We start from the raw sequence: 19,176 nt of genomic DNA on the forward strand, positions 1-19,176 counted from the left end.
GGGTCACCTGGTCATAGAAGGAGATCAGGTTGGTCAAGCAGGACCTGCCTTTCATGAACCCGTGCTGGCTGGGCCTGATGCCCTGGTTGCCCCGCACATGCCTTGTGAGCGCCCTCAAGATGAACCTCTCCATAATCTTCCCTGGCACCGAGGTCAGGCTGACAGGCCTGTAGTTCCCCGGATCCTCCTTCCGGCCCTTCTTGTAGATGGGCGTCACATTGGCCAGCCTCCAGTCGTCCGGGACCTCCCCCGTTAACCAGGACTGCACCAGGACTGTTGGTAAATGATGGAGAGCAGCTTGGCGAGCTCCTCCGCCAGCTCCCTCAGCACTCTTGGGTGGATCCCATCTGGCCCCATAGACTTGTGAACGTCCAGGTGGTGTAGCAGGTTGTTAACTGCTTCCTCTTGGATTATGGAGGGTTCATCCTGCTCGCCACCCCTGTCTCCAGCTCAGGGGGCTGAATACCCTGAGTATATCCTGAATATGGATCACATAAATAAATAAACATCTGAAATTTCACCATTGCTGCCCTGAATTGATGTGGGTCCCACATTTCTATTCTGAAAAGACTGGAAAAGGGGATACAACGGGTAAATCCTTTTGCTTCCCATTATCCACAAAACCCCAATACCCACAGCAGCTCCATTTCTTGGGAAAATGTGCACCAAGACACCTCAAGTTCTCACTATTTACTCTAGGCACCAGCAGCCACCATCATAAGTCTATCAAAATCAAGGCAACTTATTCCAAATCCTGACTGACAGGCACTGATTTGTTAGCTAGCCTGACACGCATCCCAGATCCAGACAACCTAAAACGAAGGCACCTGAAACATGTTTCAGCACTCACAAGAGAGATAAAATCTGAAGACTAAAATCAGATATGTAAACAACACTGTTTAGTAATAAAGTTACACATTTGTAAGTTGTTACTTAATACTAGTGGCTAGTGAGGCTGCCTTCTCACTGAAACCAGCTACTGTACAGCCCCCCAGTTACCACATGTTGAATGCAGGCAGCAGTCTCGCATCATTTAGACCTCCATGCTACAGTAAAATTGTAGTCTCAAAGTACATTTATATTGCATGTCAAGCCTAAGTCAGGATCCCAACTTGCTGGCAGTTCAAATTGTTAAAGCCGTAAGATAACCTTCGTATCTCTCATGGTTAGAGATTGAACCAGGACATCCTGCTGAGCTCAGTTACGCTGTCTCAGCAAGAAATGAGTAGCAACGGAGAAGCAGTTTAACAGACTTCCCCGTCGCTGATCGGACACGTGCTGCAGCCTTCAGCTGACACGAAGCAGGCTCCTCAGACGAGCGACAGCAGCGTCGTTTGGCACTGCTCCCCAGCACAGGCTCCTATCTTGTTATTTAACAACCATTTAACTATCAGATCTGCTCAAACTTCCTAGGAAATTGGTAACAGGAACTTTTGACTCATTACTGTATAGGGTGTAAGAAACAATATATTTGTACAGTAGCCAGAACAATGGAATTATTTAGGTACAACTGGCATAATTAGATCTACCACAACAGTTGGAGGATATTCAAATCCAGGCTTCCTGCATCAGATTAGCTCTGATGCAGGGTAATTATTTAATTTTTAAGAGGATAATTATTTAGTATTTTTTCTATTATCTGAAGACAGACCTGAAAATGATGCAACAATCTATTTAATTAATGCAATGCTGTGGTACCATGTAATTCTCATTGCTAGCACTTGAGACGGATACAAGTTTATTCAGATATAACATTATATAAAACCGACATATTTCAACATCTCTTGTTGCCTCAAATAATAGCAAGGCAATAATCATATAAAAAGGGGCCAGCTGTAATTATGTAATGTATCAGTGTGACATTTCCTATCAATATGGGAAAGTTAAGAGAGCAGCAGTGATGTGGCTCAGTGAATATGGACTCATGTTTGTTTCAGCTCACATAACAGGAACAAGGAAAAAATGATACTATCCATAAATTCCCCCAAGAGTGATTATGAAAGAAGATGAAATCATGCATGAAGAACAGACTGAAAGACTGGTGTGACAGTCTCTACTCCTTCTCTCATTGATTGTTACCTATTTTTACATTCAAAGAGAGCTAATACTTTGCCCTTAATTTTAATAGCAAATAATTAAATTACCCTTTTAGTTTGAAGGACAAATTTACCTTTGATTCATTTGAATAATAAAGGGATAAGCCCAAAAAATACTACCGCAAACATGAAAATTGTTTCTTCTTCTCACTAGTTAAAGGTAAAAGATGGATATGTCAGTCCTGTATACATTCTTCACAGAATTAGAGAGTAGTGGAGGCTGGCAGGCACCAGCCTCCCACTTTTGGAAGACCATCTAAGCCCAGTGCCCCTGCCGAAGCAGGTCCAACTACAGCAGGTCACTCAGGGCTGTGTCCCGGTGGGTTTTGAATACCCCCAGGGAGAGAGACTCCAAAACCTCTCCAGGCAACCTGTGCCAATGTTTGACCACCCTCACAGTAAAATGTGTTTTCTTATGTTTAAATGGAATTTTCTGAGTTTCGGTTTGCTCTCATTGCCTTTTTGCCTTTCACTGGGCACCACTGAGAAGAGTCTGGCTCCATCTTCTTTATTCCATCCCGTCAGGTACTTACACACACCGATAACGTCCCCCCTGAGCCTTCTCTTCTCCAGGCTGAACAGTCCCAGTTTTCTCAACCTCCAACTTGCATGTCAGGCACTCAGCCCCATCATCCAGATCACTGATGACGTGAAACAGTATTGGCCCCCCTTAGTGATCACTGGGAGACACCATTAGTGATCGGCTTCCAGCTGGACTTTGTTGTCACAACCCCCTGAGACCAGCAGTTCAGCCAGGTTTCAAACTACCTTATTGACCACTTTTCTAGTCCATACTTCATCAGTTTTTCAATTCACTCTCAGGAACAGAGGATGCAAGTTAAAAATACAGACAAAACATTTATATTGTCTGTGCATATATTTTCAGACATGCAAAATGTTGACACATATGAGGAATATGCACTATTCATAGGAGAATATTACTCCTAGATATAAAAAACTTGTTAGAACTAATTAGAACAAAAATTGCTATTTCCTTCAGCTTCACAACCAGAGAAAAAGCGGGATAGCAATAGTAGAAGCAATATTTGAGGTAGTTAACAAAGCTAAATTTAACTACATTTATCTATGTAATTAATTTAATTGGCCCCAGAGCAAGGATTTCTGATTTCAAATTATGAAAACATTAACTGATAACTTTTAAAAATGAATAATACCTTTTCATAAAGTCCTGCACATGTAACTGAACTATACGTATTCTAAGGAACCAAACATTGACAGGTATGTTATATTTATATGTTACAGTTCATTAGTGACTCTGTAATCAAAAGATGTGCCACATGAGTTATTTCTTTTCATCTCCCAATCCATTTTGGTTCTCTAAGTTGAACTTTTCCCTTTTATAATTAAATAGTCTACATTTCAAGATTAAAATAATTAAAATGGAAGGTTGGATGTCTTTTAATTTAAAATATAAAAATAGTTTTTAAAAATCTCTCAATTCCAAATGACAACGATTCATGGCTGAATTTAAACAGAGGTACATTAATACACCACATTACAGTGCGAAGAATGAACTCTGCCTTGTTATGACACTACTGATTAATCATACTTATGATCAGGATACTCCAGCCTTAGTGTTTCCAGATTAGATTAAATGGAATTTTACAGACACAGATTTTTCTCCACATTTTCCCCAGAAAAGTCTTGGTATATTTATTATACTATAAGATGTTATCCGTCTGTATGGAACGGCTTTCCTATTGTTATTGATCAAAACCATTCATCTGTTCCATTATAGCATATCATTTAATGACAATTTGGCTCTCAAATTTTGAAAATTATGTATTCCATTTCCAAATTTGGACACGAAAAATCTCCACTCTTGTCCTTTTGTACAGTCCCATTCACAGGGAACTGGCAATTGTTAGATTTATACTAGTGCCATTCCAGCTTTGTTTAAGTGGAAGAACTGTTGACAAGTAACCTATATAATCAAAATAATTAGACACAGCAATTGTTACTAACTCACTTTAACTAACAACCAATTTACTTTAAATATAGTCTAAGTACAAGGTTTCAGTTAAAGCTAGCTATAAAAGAAGCAAGAGCATGTTTCTCCCCTATTACCAATATTGTTAGAACACAGATCAGAGTGAAAAATGTGCCATTTCTAGACCAAATTGATGAAAATTAAGAACAGATTAACAGATTTTGTAACTTTCTGATAATTTGTTCCATACATTTGGCAAAAGCTTGCTAGATTTCCACGAAAGACAAATGAGCTGAACATCTTTCTTTAAGTGCAAAAGAGAAATTGCACTTAATTGCAGAATTGTAATTGGTACCTCCATAATGACAACCCAAACATCTGCTACCTTGTTTTAGATCTATTAAACTGAGGTTTTACCGCATGCTGATATTAGACTGGCTTCATGAGTACTGCAGACACAGAAGACAGAGACAGGAGATAAACTGCATAATGTTGAGCTGATCAGGTAGTGAAAATTCAATTTCAAGGCAACATCTGCAGTTTAAAAAGCGTATTTCCAAATTAGAACCAATACTAGGGTTTACATGTTTTTGCCAACATGAAAAGCATGAATGCATCTCTTTTAGGGCTGAAACCTCATCTTTCAGATTTGAGGAAATAGAGATTCATTTTCTTCAGTTGTAGCAGTGACCTAATGAATAATTATACATTTGAAAATTGTCCTTTGAGTCCCTCTAATACACACTATAGTAATCTATCAACAGTTTTCTCCCTAGCATCTCAAGACTTTTTCTCACCAAGGTTGCCTATGAAAACCTTATTCAATGTTTCTGAACACGTCATCATCAAAATTCCAGTTACATAATCTTCCTCGCTTTTAATTAACTAGTTAACCCTCTTAATCAAAATTAGTGACAGTTTTTAAAAACACCTCCACTAGTAGTCTGAAGTGCTTCTTATGCATGCTTTCTACTAGCCATTGTACATGAATTTCAGCTACAAAGTTGTGAAACGCCCACCATCTATTCCATGTTATCTAAACATACCAACTCTCATTTAATTTGCGTAACCTTCTCTATGCTTTTTACTAATTAGAATTGGAAATCTTGTAGTGCACTGTAGACATTAAATCATCGTTTTAGGCTGATGAATTGGACAAAAAAACAAATTCAAAAAACCAGAGCCACTATCTGAAAAATGTGTACTGTGATAATGATCATACTCTACAAGAATTTTATCATCATGTTAAATAACAGAAAATGCATGGCCTTTACATATGCACATCAAAATCCTGAATTTCAACAAAAGAAACAGTATTTACAGGTAGCTGATCTGTGCATACAGTCTTCATTTGCACAAAACTTATCAATACTTTGGATTTTCTACTTTTCTACTAAATATATCTCAGATAGGAAAACTGAATTTCTAGAAAGACCAAACCAAAGCAAAAATCAGTCTTAATACTCACTGCATTTCTGGTTGCAGCACGATTACAAACAACTTGTACAGTTTAAGGAGCTAAATTTACTAAGTGCAAAGCAAATCTAGCCACATGAAACGTAAAAGGAAGTTTTTTTCACTTTACTTAAGCTACTGATTATAGCCCATCATAATTATAGATCTTCTCTGTTAATAATACTCATTCCCAGAGTAAAGAAAAGGGTTCTTCAAGCATCCATTTCTAAAAGAGTCTAAAAACACTAACAGCAGCTATTTCACTTATCACACAAAATGTACTCCTCTTTAAATCTATACTAGCACGTATCAGCTGAAATTATTTTTAAATTGGTTTTGGTTAGTGAGGGGTTGTTTTTTTGGGAGGCAAATGCATGAGCTCAAGTGTATATAACATGTTAGAGCAATGCTTATCTAATATTTTCTCAGAGGGATTTTTTTTGCATGATTGGTATGGTAATGTTTGAGATGCATTATAAATTCAGTCCTCTGGCCAGTCCCTCTCCTTGTCAGGATACTAAGAATGATGCCTTCACTGGGCAGAATAGCAGACTGTGAGACTGCAGCCAATTTTTATCTGATTATTCATTCAGAAGGAAACGGGACAGGAATGATGGAGAGATTGAACATCCTGTCCTTCTTTACAGGAAAACTCTCCCAGAAAAACTTGTCTGTCACCTCGTCCAAATATAGCCCCTAGCAAACCAGCATTGAGCACTGTCAACCCTTCTCCTTTGGAATGAAGGGAAGTGTAAGGTAACTTATTTCTCTGCTCACTTGAATAAGTAGAAACCACAGAAAAACAACAATGGCATAAGAAATACGCAGTGGAACTTCTTAACATGCTCAATACTTTCATTCAGTATTATGAACAATGAGCTACTTCTACTGCCCAACAGTCATTCATAATTTCAGATGGACGAGATGTGCCAGTGTCTCCATAAAGACTTGCCAGTAGCCAGCCATACTCTTTTGCTGTGTGTGTTTGCACTTACACGTGAGACGGGTTTGTAGTAGTACTCATTAAAGTTGTCCAAAATTTTTAAAACTTCCTTCTAGAAGCTTAATTTTACCATGCAAGATGTCTGCCAAAACAGGTCTGTCATTTCTTCAGTGATGCTAAGAAACAGTATAGTTTTGACTACATTAAAATACTCTAGCAGCCTTTCCTTTGAAAACTTTCCATTTCCTCTGCTAGACTCCAGCTGGGAAAAGGATTTTATGTAATGGATGCCTTCTGCCTACCAAAGTCATATGCCCCTGAGAAATGAGATCCATCAAAGTCATATGCCTTTGAGATGTCAGTGCCCCTTGCAGTTTGCTCAGAATCTATGGTTACAATTCTTCAGAATCACATCCATTCTAGAGATTTTCCGGCTTATCTGGCACCATCTCTAAAAGCAGAAAGGCCATCATTTTTGGGCACCTTCCCCCACTCACTTGTAAATAACGCAGAAATATGATTGATTGGAATGCAGAGGATCCAAGAGCGTCACATACAAGAAGAGAAAACTGGAAGCTTGAAAGAAAAGTTAGTAGCAGGGTCTACCTGCAGAAAGCAGGAACTAGAATTTGAAGCATAGGTTTTTTTACTTACTGTATATTTAATACCAACTTTCTAGGACTAGCTGTGACTCAACAGAAAAGAAAAATAATATTTTGCTTACATTAACAGAAATATAATAAATCTTAAAGTGCAATTTCATTCACAAATAGCAGCAATGCCAAGTCAATTTAAAGTCTTTTTCAACCCTGTAAAGTAAGTCCTGCACATTTATTGCTCTGAAATTAGCAAGATGTTTTCTGTCATATACTTTATTGCTGATCTGTTGTATTTCAGGCATTGTACCAGTTGGGGATTTTTTGGGTTGGTTGGTTTTTTTCCCCCCAGAGAAATAAAGCACATTGGAGTTCTGAGAGTAAAAAGAAAACTTACTAAGAACTATAAAATACATGTTATACATTTATGTAACATATATCTGAAAAAAATTGTCAGATTTCATTATGAGGTGATTCACCCACCGCATTGTTTCTAATAAGCCTGTTTGTGTATCTTCAATTATAAAACCACTACCATTTTCTATAAAATTGGTATTAAATTATCACATTTGAAATTATTATCTTCCTGTTCCTGATGACAGAGAACACAAAGAAAACCTACATTAAAACAGATGTGCCTGAAGTAAGTGGTTTACACCCACTCATGTAAAAACAAAAGCTCCCATCAGGAAAATATGCTCCCTGATAATATCCCCTACAAAGTGTTAACACTAAATTCTAACCAGCATATCAATCAGCTCCAAAGTGTGATGACTTTATCTCAGTAGGGTATCATAGGCATGAAAAGAAGTACGTATTAAAATCATTCATTGTGCCAACGTACTTTATTTAAAAATAAAAAACAAAAAATTGGTCCTAGAAATGATCAGACAACAATAAACAATATTTATATATCTAGATGAAAACACTTTGGAATACCTTGCAGGAAACGTTGACTTTTAAAGCCTGCACTCATCAGCGGGCATATTTGGAAACAGTTGGCAGTTATCCCTATAAGTGAATCATCTTATGCCAGTACAAGATGAGTGGAAAATAAGAACATGAAAGTAAGATAAATAACATAGAAGAAAATCCTATGCAAGGGAATAGGAAAAACAGTTGTTGCATCATAGCAAGTTAAAAATCTAATTTGCTCATTTTCATACAAGTAAGCAGAAAAAAAAAGCTAATGTGGTAAACGATATTATGGTAACAAAAAGCTTCCAAGTGACTGTCAGTCCTGTTTATAATCTTGCAGTGATTATTTATTCCAACAGGAATAAATGGAATCTGCAATTACCAAACTGTGAAGGCAAAGCAGGCCAGTATGAAGGAGGTTATTATTAACTTGTTTTCTGCCACATGAAGAAAGAAAATAAAGAAATATAATTTAACTTGTTCACAGACTTTTAGCTAGTATGGGAATAATTTTTCATGCTACATTCTACAGTGCAGGATTATTTTATTTATCCATCTTCTCTTCCTATGTTCATTTGTTGCTGAGGCAGGACCGCCAACCCTTTCTTTGACAGAAAAGGAGACTAAGAACTAAGGAAAAGACTTGTCAGGAGCTGCAGTCCGTCAATTGCCAAGTTCATTTACAATTACAGTTTACTGTATAATGAGAACTTCAGTGAAAGAACTAGCTCTATCCGAGCACATTTATCTCGCCTTCTCTACCTATAACATTTCTGCCATATTGTGGGGAAACCTGCCTTGCCTCTGACAACCTGGCCACCAATGAAAATATGCAACCTTCCAGAGAGTATAATAATGTCAACAGCAGATTTACAGGATGGCCCTGCTCTGATCTCTGCTTCCTAATCCCTCTTTGCTTAGGTAAATCCATCCTACAGACAACTGCCAAGAATCTTTCTGGGCAGCTGATTCCATTCTACCCCTCACATACAACTCTCAAAAAAGGAGACTTTATTAAAGAAAAGCTTTTTGCTAGCAAGACAAAGCCCCTGTACCCCAACAGCAGAAAGCGCCTGACTGGGATAGCAACATGTCCTATGCTTTACACATTCAAGTAGTCTTTTCTAAACACAGTTATTTCATTTATTAACTCAGTAGCTAATTTAGTGAGAAAAGCTATATTTGTACCTCTTATTATATAAAACTTCAATGGCAAGTGATGTGTGAAGATCATTTCTCTCTGCTAATTACCATTCCTAGAAGCAGAGACAATTAACTACATGATCTATTATCTCTAATAATTATTATTTACACAGTAAATAATATGCACACTATTGGTTGATTTTTCCTGCCTAGGTTATTCTGAGAAAATGTTTACCAAGGACTTTATGAACAAGTTTTAAAGAAAATAATGGTGGGAATTCTTTTTGTGATGATTGTCTTGCTTATATATAGAAAGATACTTTGGCCTGCATTGACTGGTCCCATCTATAATGCATATCTACATTATACAGTTGTATAACACTCGAACAAAATACGGAAATTGAGATAAAGATATAAACTTACCTATAATGGTAATAATTTTGCGTATGAAGTAAAAGCTCTTACAAAATATACAGATTTTTAGAAATCAGTTATATCAAATTTCAATCAAATCAAAGAAATTTTTAATTTTAAATGGATCAAATCCACCAGTTAGCTGGAGATTCAGAAATGCTCCAGATAATATTTTAACGTCATCGCCTGAGCACTTCAAAAACAAGACCATATACAATTTTCACAAATTTCCATTACCAAACTAACGTGCTGAAAGCAGCCAATAAAAGACTTACAGTACTATCCTCAAGTTACTTGACTCATAAGACAGCCTTACTGAGCTAAATCCAACCCTACTGAGTTGGAAGATGCCACCCTGCAAATCATACATTGATTTCCTGCATGATTTTCTGCAAAGCAGATTGTCCTCTGTGTTTCTCCTCATATCGTATATTTAGTAACTAATTGTACTCCTAAGACTGCAGAACACAAACTGTAAAACCTGGAGCAGAGCTTCATGAGTTCATTCAAATCCACTTGTTCTTTTTTCAGACAGTGGAAAAATTAGTATCTTTGAATTGCTACACCAGTTCATCAATCTGCCAGCTGAGGATTCTCCTCTCAGTACATTTTCCTCTGATGTTTTCTGGATGGCTTTAAGTATACTAGAAGTAGAGGATTTTGCCATTCCGAAAGTCTTCCACAGCGACAGTGCAGAAAGACGATTCAAGCCTGTTGCTCCTCCCTCGTGCCTCTCTCATCCAAAGCCAGATGACACTGACAACAAGCCAGTCCAGTGTCATTACATGGGCTAAGTTGCAAAAATTAATCCCAGATATGTTTCTTACTGTTCACTGATTTCCAGGATTATTATGTAAGGATAAAACCTTCCACAGATCTATCCTTACATAAAATGGCTGTCAAATAGCACTCCTCCTCCTTCTCCCCATCCTTCTCAACCTTAAAACACAAGTTATTGAAATCTTGACACATTATCTAAAAGTGGAATTTATTTTTGAGCATTGCCTGGAGGAAAGAAAGCAGAGGTAAGAAAATCATTACAAAGGATGGTCTCTGCTCAGATTGTTGCCAAAATTCACTCAAACCCTTCCATTCCAAAATTACTAACGCAAACCTCCCTGTGGACAAAGCTTGCAACTGTATGTGGAGAAAATGTGATGCAGTAATATAGGGAAAGCCGCACAGCCGTAAAGGGGGAGCACACTGTGAAGAATATATGCAAGCTCTGCTGTTGCCAGGTTATAATAATCTTTCTTCCTTACATTCCAGTTTTACCTTTTTTCCCCCCTCAATGTGCCCTCGTTGTGGCATTCTGCTTTCTGGAGTTCTCATTCCTTCTTCCCCAAAGCTGACCTGCTTTCTCACAGGCAACTCAGCCTTGACTGACAACTGGACTTGTCTGTCTGATAAATGACTGATCTGTTTCACAGACTTCAAGTCAACAACTGGCGCTGCCAGTTGTTCAATTCAAGTTGTTCAGTTCAAGTCAACAACAGCAGCTTAACGTTAATGGTAGGGAACTACAGAAGGAATAAAACAGAAGTTAGGCCAGGCCATTTACTTGGGTTGTCGTTTAATGTTATCATAAATGAAAGCTTTCCTCAATCTATCCTCATTAATTATTTTTACCACTTCTGTCCCCATTTCTGTACTCATTTTTTGTGTGTGTGTTTTTGTTGGGGTTTGTTACAGTATCTATTTTAACTTACAACATTGTTAGCAGCAATGGGTGAATTTATCTGGATAAAATAAGAGATGACCTGAACCTTCATGTACAGTGAAAACAAATGGTAATTTTATCTGTATTTCAACACAAGAAACAAAGAGCTTGAGAATAGGTTTTAAGAAAACTGTACCCAAGAGTAAAAATACCTTTCCAATTTCAAATACCAAAATAACTAAAAACGTAGTTTGGAGGATAAAAGCTATTTTCTCATGGTGGTTCTCTGAATAAAAAAGAGAATTCTAGTGACATCCAATAGCAGTTTCTTTTAGCATGACTGCCCTTGGCAGACAGCTACAATAAAGTACAGGCTCTTTTGCTGTTGCTTCAGGAAATATAAATTCTGATGATTTTCTGTTTATAGGTATGGCATAATCTGGATCTATTGGGTTTTGAGCTATGTGCAAGAAATGAAATAAACAATCTTTCCTAAACAGTTAGGATCTCCTTCTTCCATTCCATTTTGAAAACAAGACTTCACATAAATACACAGACACATAAATATATGTATATAGACAGATAAAAGAAAAGGTCTATGCTCTGTCAAACAAGAATGAGAGCGCTGCAAGCAACTACTGTTAAAAAGATATGACATTTCAATCCTCTTTTCCATCACTGACAACTTTATACATTAATGTGGGGAAATGTATAGAAAAATCCATAAACCAACTTACTACTCCTCCTCAAGTTTTTAAATTATTCAGTTTTTAAATTATTTAGAATTTAAATTTCAAATGAAACTTCCAAATATCCATATCCCCCAAAACAACTTTAAAGCTGTTTTCAAGAAGGCCTTACTATATTGAAAATCATGAAATTATGAAAGGTAAAAGGAAATGACAGTAAAGTTCTGTTGGCTAAATAATATGTGTGTGTATATATATTATTCTTGAGACAAATTTTTTCATCCAATTAAAAAATAAAAAAATAGACAAGTTTAATTCAAGTATCTGATAAATGAAATCCAGGCTTTAAATCTGATTGTTTTTAAAAAAATCTGTAAGGGAGAAGCGCATTTTGTACTTTGCCCACCTTTTTAAAGATCATTTCTGAAAGGAACATTATGTCTCCCAACAACCTAGATAGCTGTACTCCTTTTGGATGCAAATATATTCCTCACAAATAAGAAGAACCCTTCACCTGGCTACTACATCCATGTTCTCAACACCCACAGTAGATTTTAATCTATTCCTGCAAAGCAGCTGTTGTGCTAAAATCTTATTTTCCATTACTTTTACGCTTTCCCTTTTGTAGAATGTAATTTCTTCTTATGGTTCTCATATATTATAGGTTACCTACCTGCTCTGCCAACCTCCCTTTCCTCCAAGAAAGTATGAAGTGCATTCATTCCAGTATTCTGCATCAGACAGTCAGTCAAAAGAACTATTTATTTTAACAATAAAATTCTGTGCCAAAATCTTCTGAACTACTTTCAGTATAAAGAAGTTAGAAATTTTGCTCCACTTATTTTAATAAGATCTTTTGTTATATATTCAGGAAAAAGTAATTACACAAAGCAAGAAGGTGAATTAACACCTTCCTTTCTCTCCTAGTAAATCTTAATGGCTGAGTCTATGTTGCAGCTCCATCCTACTGCTGTGCGCCATGTACCCCTGCAGCCAGCCTGTGTCCTCAGCGTCATCCTCCTGTGGAGGGTAACCACCGCTCTCCCCGAGAAAAAACTCCTCTCAGGGAAGCTCGTGGGGAATCCCTGTTCCTCCCTGCTGGGGTTATTTGGGGCCCTCAAAGCCATCCCTGCAGCCTCGTGAGAAGAGGTCTGTCTGCGCCTACAGTGAAGACCCTCATCTAGGGCTGTGGTAGGAATGTGGTTGGAATGTGGGTGCTGGCAGCAAGCTTGGCAACTTCACTATTTTCTTGGACAGATGTTACAGTGTCATATGCAGGTGTTGTTCTGCCATATGATAAACAGGAAACATTGCTTGCTCTGTTCTGGCTGCAATAAAATTGTCTACATTCTTTTTTTCTTTTTTTTTTTTGCTTCATTCACCCCTTTTGGTTTTATCCAATAGAGGCCTTTTTGTTCCAAAAGTTTTACAAGGTCACATTCATTACTCGACTAACATTTACTAACAGATAGACTAACATATGTTTACTTCATTTCCTAAGTTGGCAGAAGCTGCAGAAGGGAGTGAACGTTTTGCACTTTCCTGTGACATCTCTGCCTTTTTTCCTTCGAGATCCTCGGTTAAAGGATGCCTCTACATTGTGCCACATACTGTGCAAACACAGTAAATGATACTCCAGATGGTCAGAACTGAAAACAGTCCTCCTGATGCAGATCCGGGTATTCACCTAATACAGGCATAAGTAGCTTTTCTGATCCCTGGGCACCTATCAAGTACCAAATGAAATGCCCGTGTTAGATCCTAACAATAACGGGTTCAGCTGGGTCTTTTCCACTGGTGCTGAAAATCATTCAACTAAATACTAATTGTGACGTCTTCTTAATAAGAACACATTATAGGCATCCAGCAAGCATGTCATCTGTGCCCTCTGGCAGTTTTCAGGAAATTAGAAGAAGAAGAAATACTTTGCTAATTAAAACTGAATTTATGCGAGCAAGATCCCAATAGAAGAGTTCAAATCACTAGTTTTGGTATTTGGAGTCTCTATTTCATTATTGCTCCACAATGTTCAAGATCAATGTACTTCCGCTCTAAGTGCAATCAAAGTACTCCCAAAATGCAAATTTTGTTTTCAGAGTAAGAGATGCTTTACGGTCCTCATCACAGCTCACATGCAAAAATGTATGAAGTCTAATTTTTACTTCTGTGTGAGAAAGCTATCTAAAACATGAATACTGGAAAAGAAAGGTTTTCTGGAGAACAGCTTCACATAAAGAGCATAAAAGCAGCATTAAAGTTGCTCTGAAGCTAATGGAATGCATAATCAGCTCACCCAGTAACTTAATCCTTGGAAAGCATTGAAAAGAGCTATATTTAATGATGCTATTGTTCAGTTGGAATAATTTGTGTTTAATTTCTCAGGGAAATTAAAATCTTTTATCCCAAGCAGTGATATTATTTTCTTTTTATATTTTTATCAATGGTTCAATTGCCCCTTAATCAAAAGACAATGCAAGAGGGAATATTTCTCATTCAACAGAGCATCTTGACTAATTTTATGGTCCCATATGTGATCACTCCAAATAGAAGTTCATACAAAGCGCAATTTACAGCATATGCATAACCAGATAACTAAAAATAGAATATGTAAAATTCAATCTTAGTGACATAACACTTACATGCCCTTTGGGTTTGAGCAGATATGCACAATTTGATTAAATATGCTCTAAGAATGAGTGCACAAGTATGCATTCAGTATTAGCAGCTAGAAGAATAATTCTGTACACTTCATCCTGGAAACAACTCCCTTACATATATTTTACTGTAATTATTTATGATTTAAAATGAATGAAGGCTATGGAACAATACTTCGTATCTTAAACTTTAGCTTAAGCTTGTTATAAACAACGAATAAAATGAACTCCTCTGACGCTGGAGTTGTTATTCTCATGGGGTCCATACCGCAAGGCTTTCTCTTATGATGCTGTTACAATAGGTAAAGAATCACCACGAATTTTACACAGATAAGTTCAAATAGTTGTCTGATACGCATCCAGAACAAAGGTGATTTCCAGAGGATTTCACCCATTTATCAATTTTACACAGAATCAGTCTCTGTGCAAAGCTAAAAAAGAAGCGAAATGGTGAAATATTGACTCTTTTTAATAGGCACACGTAACTAATGTTATGTGTGCAAGCAACAAGAAGCAATGAAGTCAAGCCAGAGTAAAGGAAAAAAAAAAAATCAAAATTATATTGAGACCAAAGTGAAATTTTAGAACTACTATTGACCAGAAATTTTTCAGTCAAATGAAACTATTAACAAAAGAGAAAGAACATTAAACTTAATATTAATGTTGCATCACTCTGGAAGGTGTGATGCCTTCCCATGCCTTACTGAGAAACCTAAAACTATTCTGAGATTCAGAGAGGGTGAACTGGTATGGAAGTTGAACAGACACGTTTTGTAACTGTGTTTGATCTCGAGCATTCAAAATGAACAGCAAAATATAAAACAAATTAAGCACAGCTGACATTGAGTCTTGCTCTGCCAGTTACACCTGACTTAACTAGCAACCAATCTGCCTTCCCTCTGCCTTGCTGTTTCTTAGGAACAAGGAAAATTCTGCCAACATTGGTAGCATTCTCTCAAAGCCCTCCCGAAGGCATCAGTTTGGACTGATGCTGGTGACTCGCATTACCACTGTAGCAGTTATACAATCACAAATTTATATAGCTACCTGTTATCCTTCATCCCAATTTGCCTGTATTACCTTGTCTTAATCCCAGCCTGTGTGTTGAGGATGAGTTTGATTCTATTTCTCTTTTACAGAAGTACCTAACCTTACATAGGCTGTAACAATATTAAAATAACTTAAGATGTATTTTCCTCTCCCCCACAATCAAATGTTATATTGATTTGTGAAAGCATGATTTACCCAGCAATAGTAAAATAGTCTTGCTAATTTACAAATATGCAAATTAGATTCCAAAAAAGTCACTGCCATAAAATATCCACACTGAGCTATTACACAGCATTTACACTGAACCACCTGAGAACGGAAGGCCCATCTTTCGTTTCAGCTAACCTGGTTGATTTTGACCCGGATTGACCGTAGGACCATAGGAAAAAGATAGAATAAGGTCCAGGATTCAGTTGGGAATTGATGCTGCTAGTTGGATGCTCATAGCTGAAACCGGTGTGTAGCTGAGTGAGCTCTGCTTTTCCAGGGTATCTGAAGTCAAAAGGGCTACCTCCAACCTCAGCTGACGAGAGCTATTTCTCTGTACGGTGCAACCACAGAGGTGCACTCACATTGCTGGCTGATTTCAGCTGGAAGGTGGCAACTAACAGTATCTTTCTGAGCTGACGGAGGCTTTGTGTGATTCCCTGTCCACGCGATGTAAGCAGCAGCTCAAGCTGCCTCAGGGGCTGGTTCTCCCCACATTTCCCTTTCCAGAGAGCTTTCAGCAAGAACAGAAGAGTGAGTGCATCACAGCACAGATGACTGTCTGAAGAGTGCCTAAGCTGTGGCTTGACTTCAGACACTAACCCTGGCTAAACAATCCTCAGGAGCATTCATTTCAAAAACACCTTCACCACAAACACACTTTGAATATGTCATAGAATCGTAGAATAGAATAGAATAGTTTGGGTTGGAAGGGACCTCTAAAGGTCATCTAGTCCAACCCCCCTGCCGTGGGCAGGGATATCTTCAACTAGATCAGGTCGCTCAGAGCCCCGTCCAACCTGACCTTGAAGGTCGCGTCAGGTTTCTCTAAACATTCTTCTTCCAAGTGTTGATTGTTACTAATATCCACATATTTACATAGCATGAATTAAAGTAAATATACGCTCCAGCACTCAGTAGTATTTCACCAATTGTTTTCTGTGATTGTATTTTAAAAGACTACTTTTAAAACAAACATGAATTGCATGCAAAACTATTACACAGCTCAGCACAGAGCTATAAAAAGGACAATACATAAATTCATAAACTAAAAAAAAGAAGTATTTGTTCTGCAGTATTAAGATTAAGCTTGACCTTTCAAAGAACAAATCTATTGGAATTGCAGGAGTTTTCGGCCTCTTAATTAGCTCTGTACAGAAGAATCTAATGCCACAAGCAAACATGCTATTTCCATTTTGCCCTCCTTTACAGAATGAATAAAATACTTCTGGATGTAATTCACTTGAAACCAGAATTAATGAAGATCATTAACCTCACTGATTTAACCAATCCAATTTGTCCTATTTGAGAATTAATTGAAAGTTCTTAGACACACAAAAATAATTTTACACATAGAAGTCTCAATGAAAACTAGTTGTGTTAGCAAATTTACCTGCACCGAAACTGGGCCATCCCAATCTAACAACAGCAGGAGTTTTTAAAATGTAGCATGGTCTTGTACTTACAAGTACATCCCTATCCTCAAAAGAAATACACAAAATACATAGTTTTTACAGCACCTGCTCTCATTTTGAGGACCTCAACAGTATCTAACACTTCATAATCAACAACAGGTTGTTAAGGAATTAACAACGCTTAAAAAAATTACAGCTCCTTCTGCTATGTTTCGTTTTATTGACAGAAAAAGCCTACTTACCAGAATTTTTGTAGTATAAGCACTGTTGATAGCAATTGCATTAACCAGCAAATCAAGGGTTTTGGCGGGTACAGAATCTGGGTCAGGGATCTCTTTGTAGTGGACATCACCGACATAGGCTTGGACGACCGTCATCCGGTTGGTTGTTAGTGTCCCTGTTTTGTCGGAGCAGATGGCTGTAGCATTACCCATAGTTTCACAAGCATCTAAGTGGCGGACCAGATTGTTATCCTTCATCATTTTCTGAGAAAAAGCAAAATAAAAAACCTTCAAGATTTGCTTTGACAGACTTTTAACATCAGTTATAAAAAGCAAAAAAGCACGCGTTTAGTCTTGTTCATTAGAACATAATGCTTACTAAATTAGAACTTTAATTGGGGCCTATAACCCAAGCCCCAGTTACAGACAACCAAGCAGTGACCATCCCTGAAATAATTTTGCCTTTGATAAACCGATATAGTTCCATCATTTTTTGCAGTATATATACATTTTAAAGAATAGCTAGAACAGCAAAGATTAACTAAAGAAACTGAAGATAACAGGATTTTTTAAACAGTATAATCATAGAAATACTAGATTTCTTTTTAATACTCTTTCCAATGCCAAGATGTTATCTTGCAGCACATAAAAGGACTATACATTTTGGGAAAGAAAGAAAGAAACTAACAAACAAAAAAAACCCCCACCAACCAACCAACCAACCAACCAACCAACAAACCCACCCACAAAAACCCACCAGAGAATTCCATTCCACAGTGCGTATTTTTCACAAGATACACAGTCATCCTGGAAATACATGTTATGCTCATTTATATGCTTTCAATATTAAAACAATTCTGTGCCCAATCACCTGACCCTTACTTTCAGACACTACCTTACACTCACAGGGCACAGTATCACCAGTTGTGCACAAAGCTGTATTGCAGTTTGATACTGCAAATATAGATATACGTGTCAGATGAAGGACATAAGGAGAACGGGAAAATATTTTAAAAGCAGCTACAGTCCTTATTAGCAAAATCCCACGCTTGAGATGTGCTCTTTTTTCCTAATAATAATGATGTTTGGCACATATAAATCAAGCTATTCCTTCCTAATGTTCAGATGCTAATTTGTTTCTATATTAAATGGAAATAAACTTTACAAAATCTTCATCTAAGATTCCCAGAATGTTTAAATAAGGCCCATCTGACTAAATTGCTAAAACAATCTGAGAAAACTCCTAGATAGATAATGGAGTAATCCACAAGTCCAGGATTTTAATCCTCTTTAATTTCCTAATAGAATCATTTACACTGGCTACAAACAACTGCAACTGCATTTGAGAAAAGGACAGGAAAGCTCCAGTGAAACTCTAATTTCTTTGAAAAGTGTTCCTGAAGACTTCAAATCCATATCAAAGCTTTGTACTGTTCCACAAGAAAATCTGAAGACAAAGTTATCCTATATCAAAAGACTGGACTATTCTCATAGTAAATTCTGCTCAATAAATTCCTGGTAACCTAGCAAACTAAGTAGGTATTTCTATTGTTTGATATTCCTGCACTGTGTAGTAAGATATGTATGAGAATACATATGCACTTGCATTTTTGTCAGAAATACTTTCACTATAAAGCAAAGTTTCACTTAAAGAAATTTCATTAACAATTTGTGCACAGTAATTTTACAGGCCAACTTTCATCACACCTGATAAAACCTGAAGAATATCTTACTAGCAAACTCAACTGAACAGCATTTTTCTCC

The 19,176-nt window shown here is 37.2% G+C and overlaps 1 protein-coding gene across 1 annotated transcript in view; it reads right to left on the reverse strand.

Annotated features, from left to right (window-relative positions):
* Positions 1–19,176, reverse strand: part of LOC103921328 (plasma membrane calcium-transporting ATPase 2) — a 193,313-nt gene that overhangs the window by 62,055 nt on the left and 112,082 nt on the right. The window contains exon 11 of the mRNA XM_009329272.1: positions 17,434–17,676. Within this exon, the coding sequence (XP_009327547.1) occupies positions 17,434–17,676 (243 nt within the window). The remainder of the gene's footprint in view (positions 1–17,433; positions 17,677–19,176) is intronic.

This window comes from Pygoscelis adeliae, unplaced genomic scaffold, assembly GCF_000699105.1.
Source record: "Pygoscelis adeliae isolate BGI_AS28 unplaced genomic scaffold, ASM69910v1 Scaffold277, whole genome shotgun sequence".
Taxonomy (NCBI): domain Eukaryota; kingdom Metazoa; phylum Chordata; class Aves; order Sphenisciformes; family Spheniscidae; genus Pygoscelis; species Pygoscelis adeliae.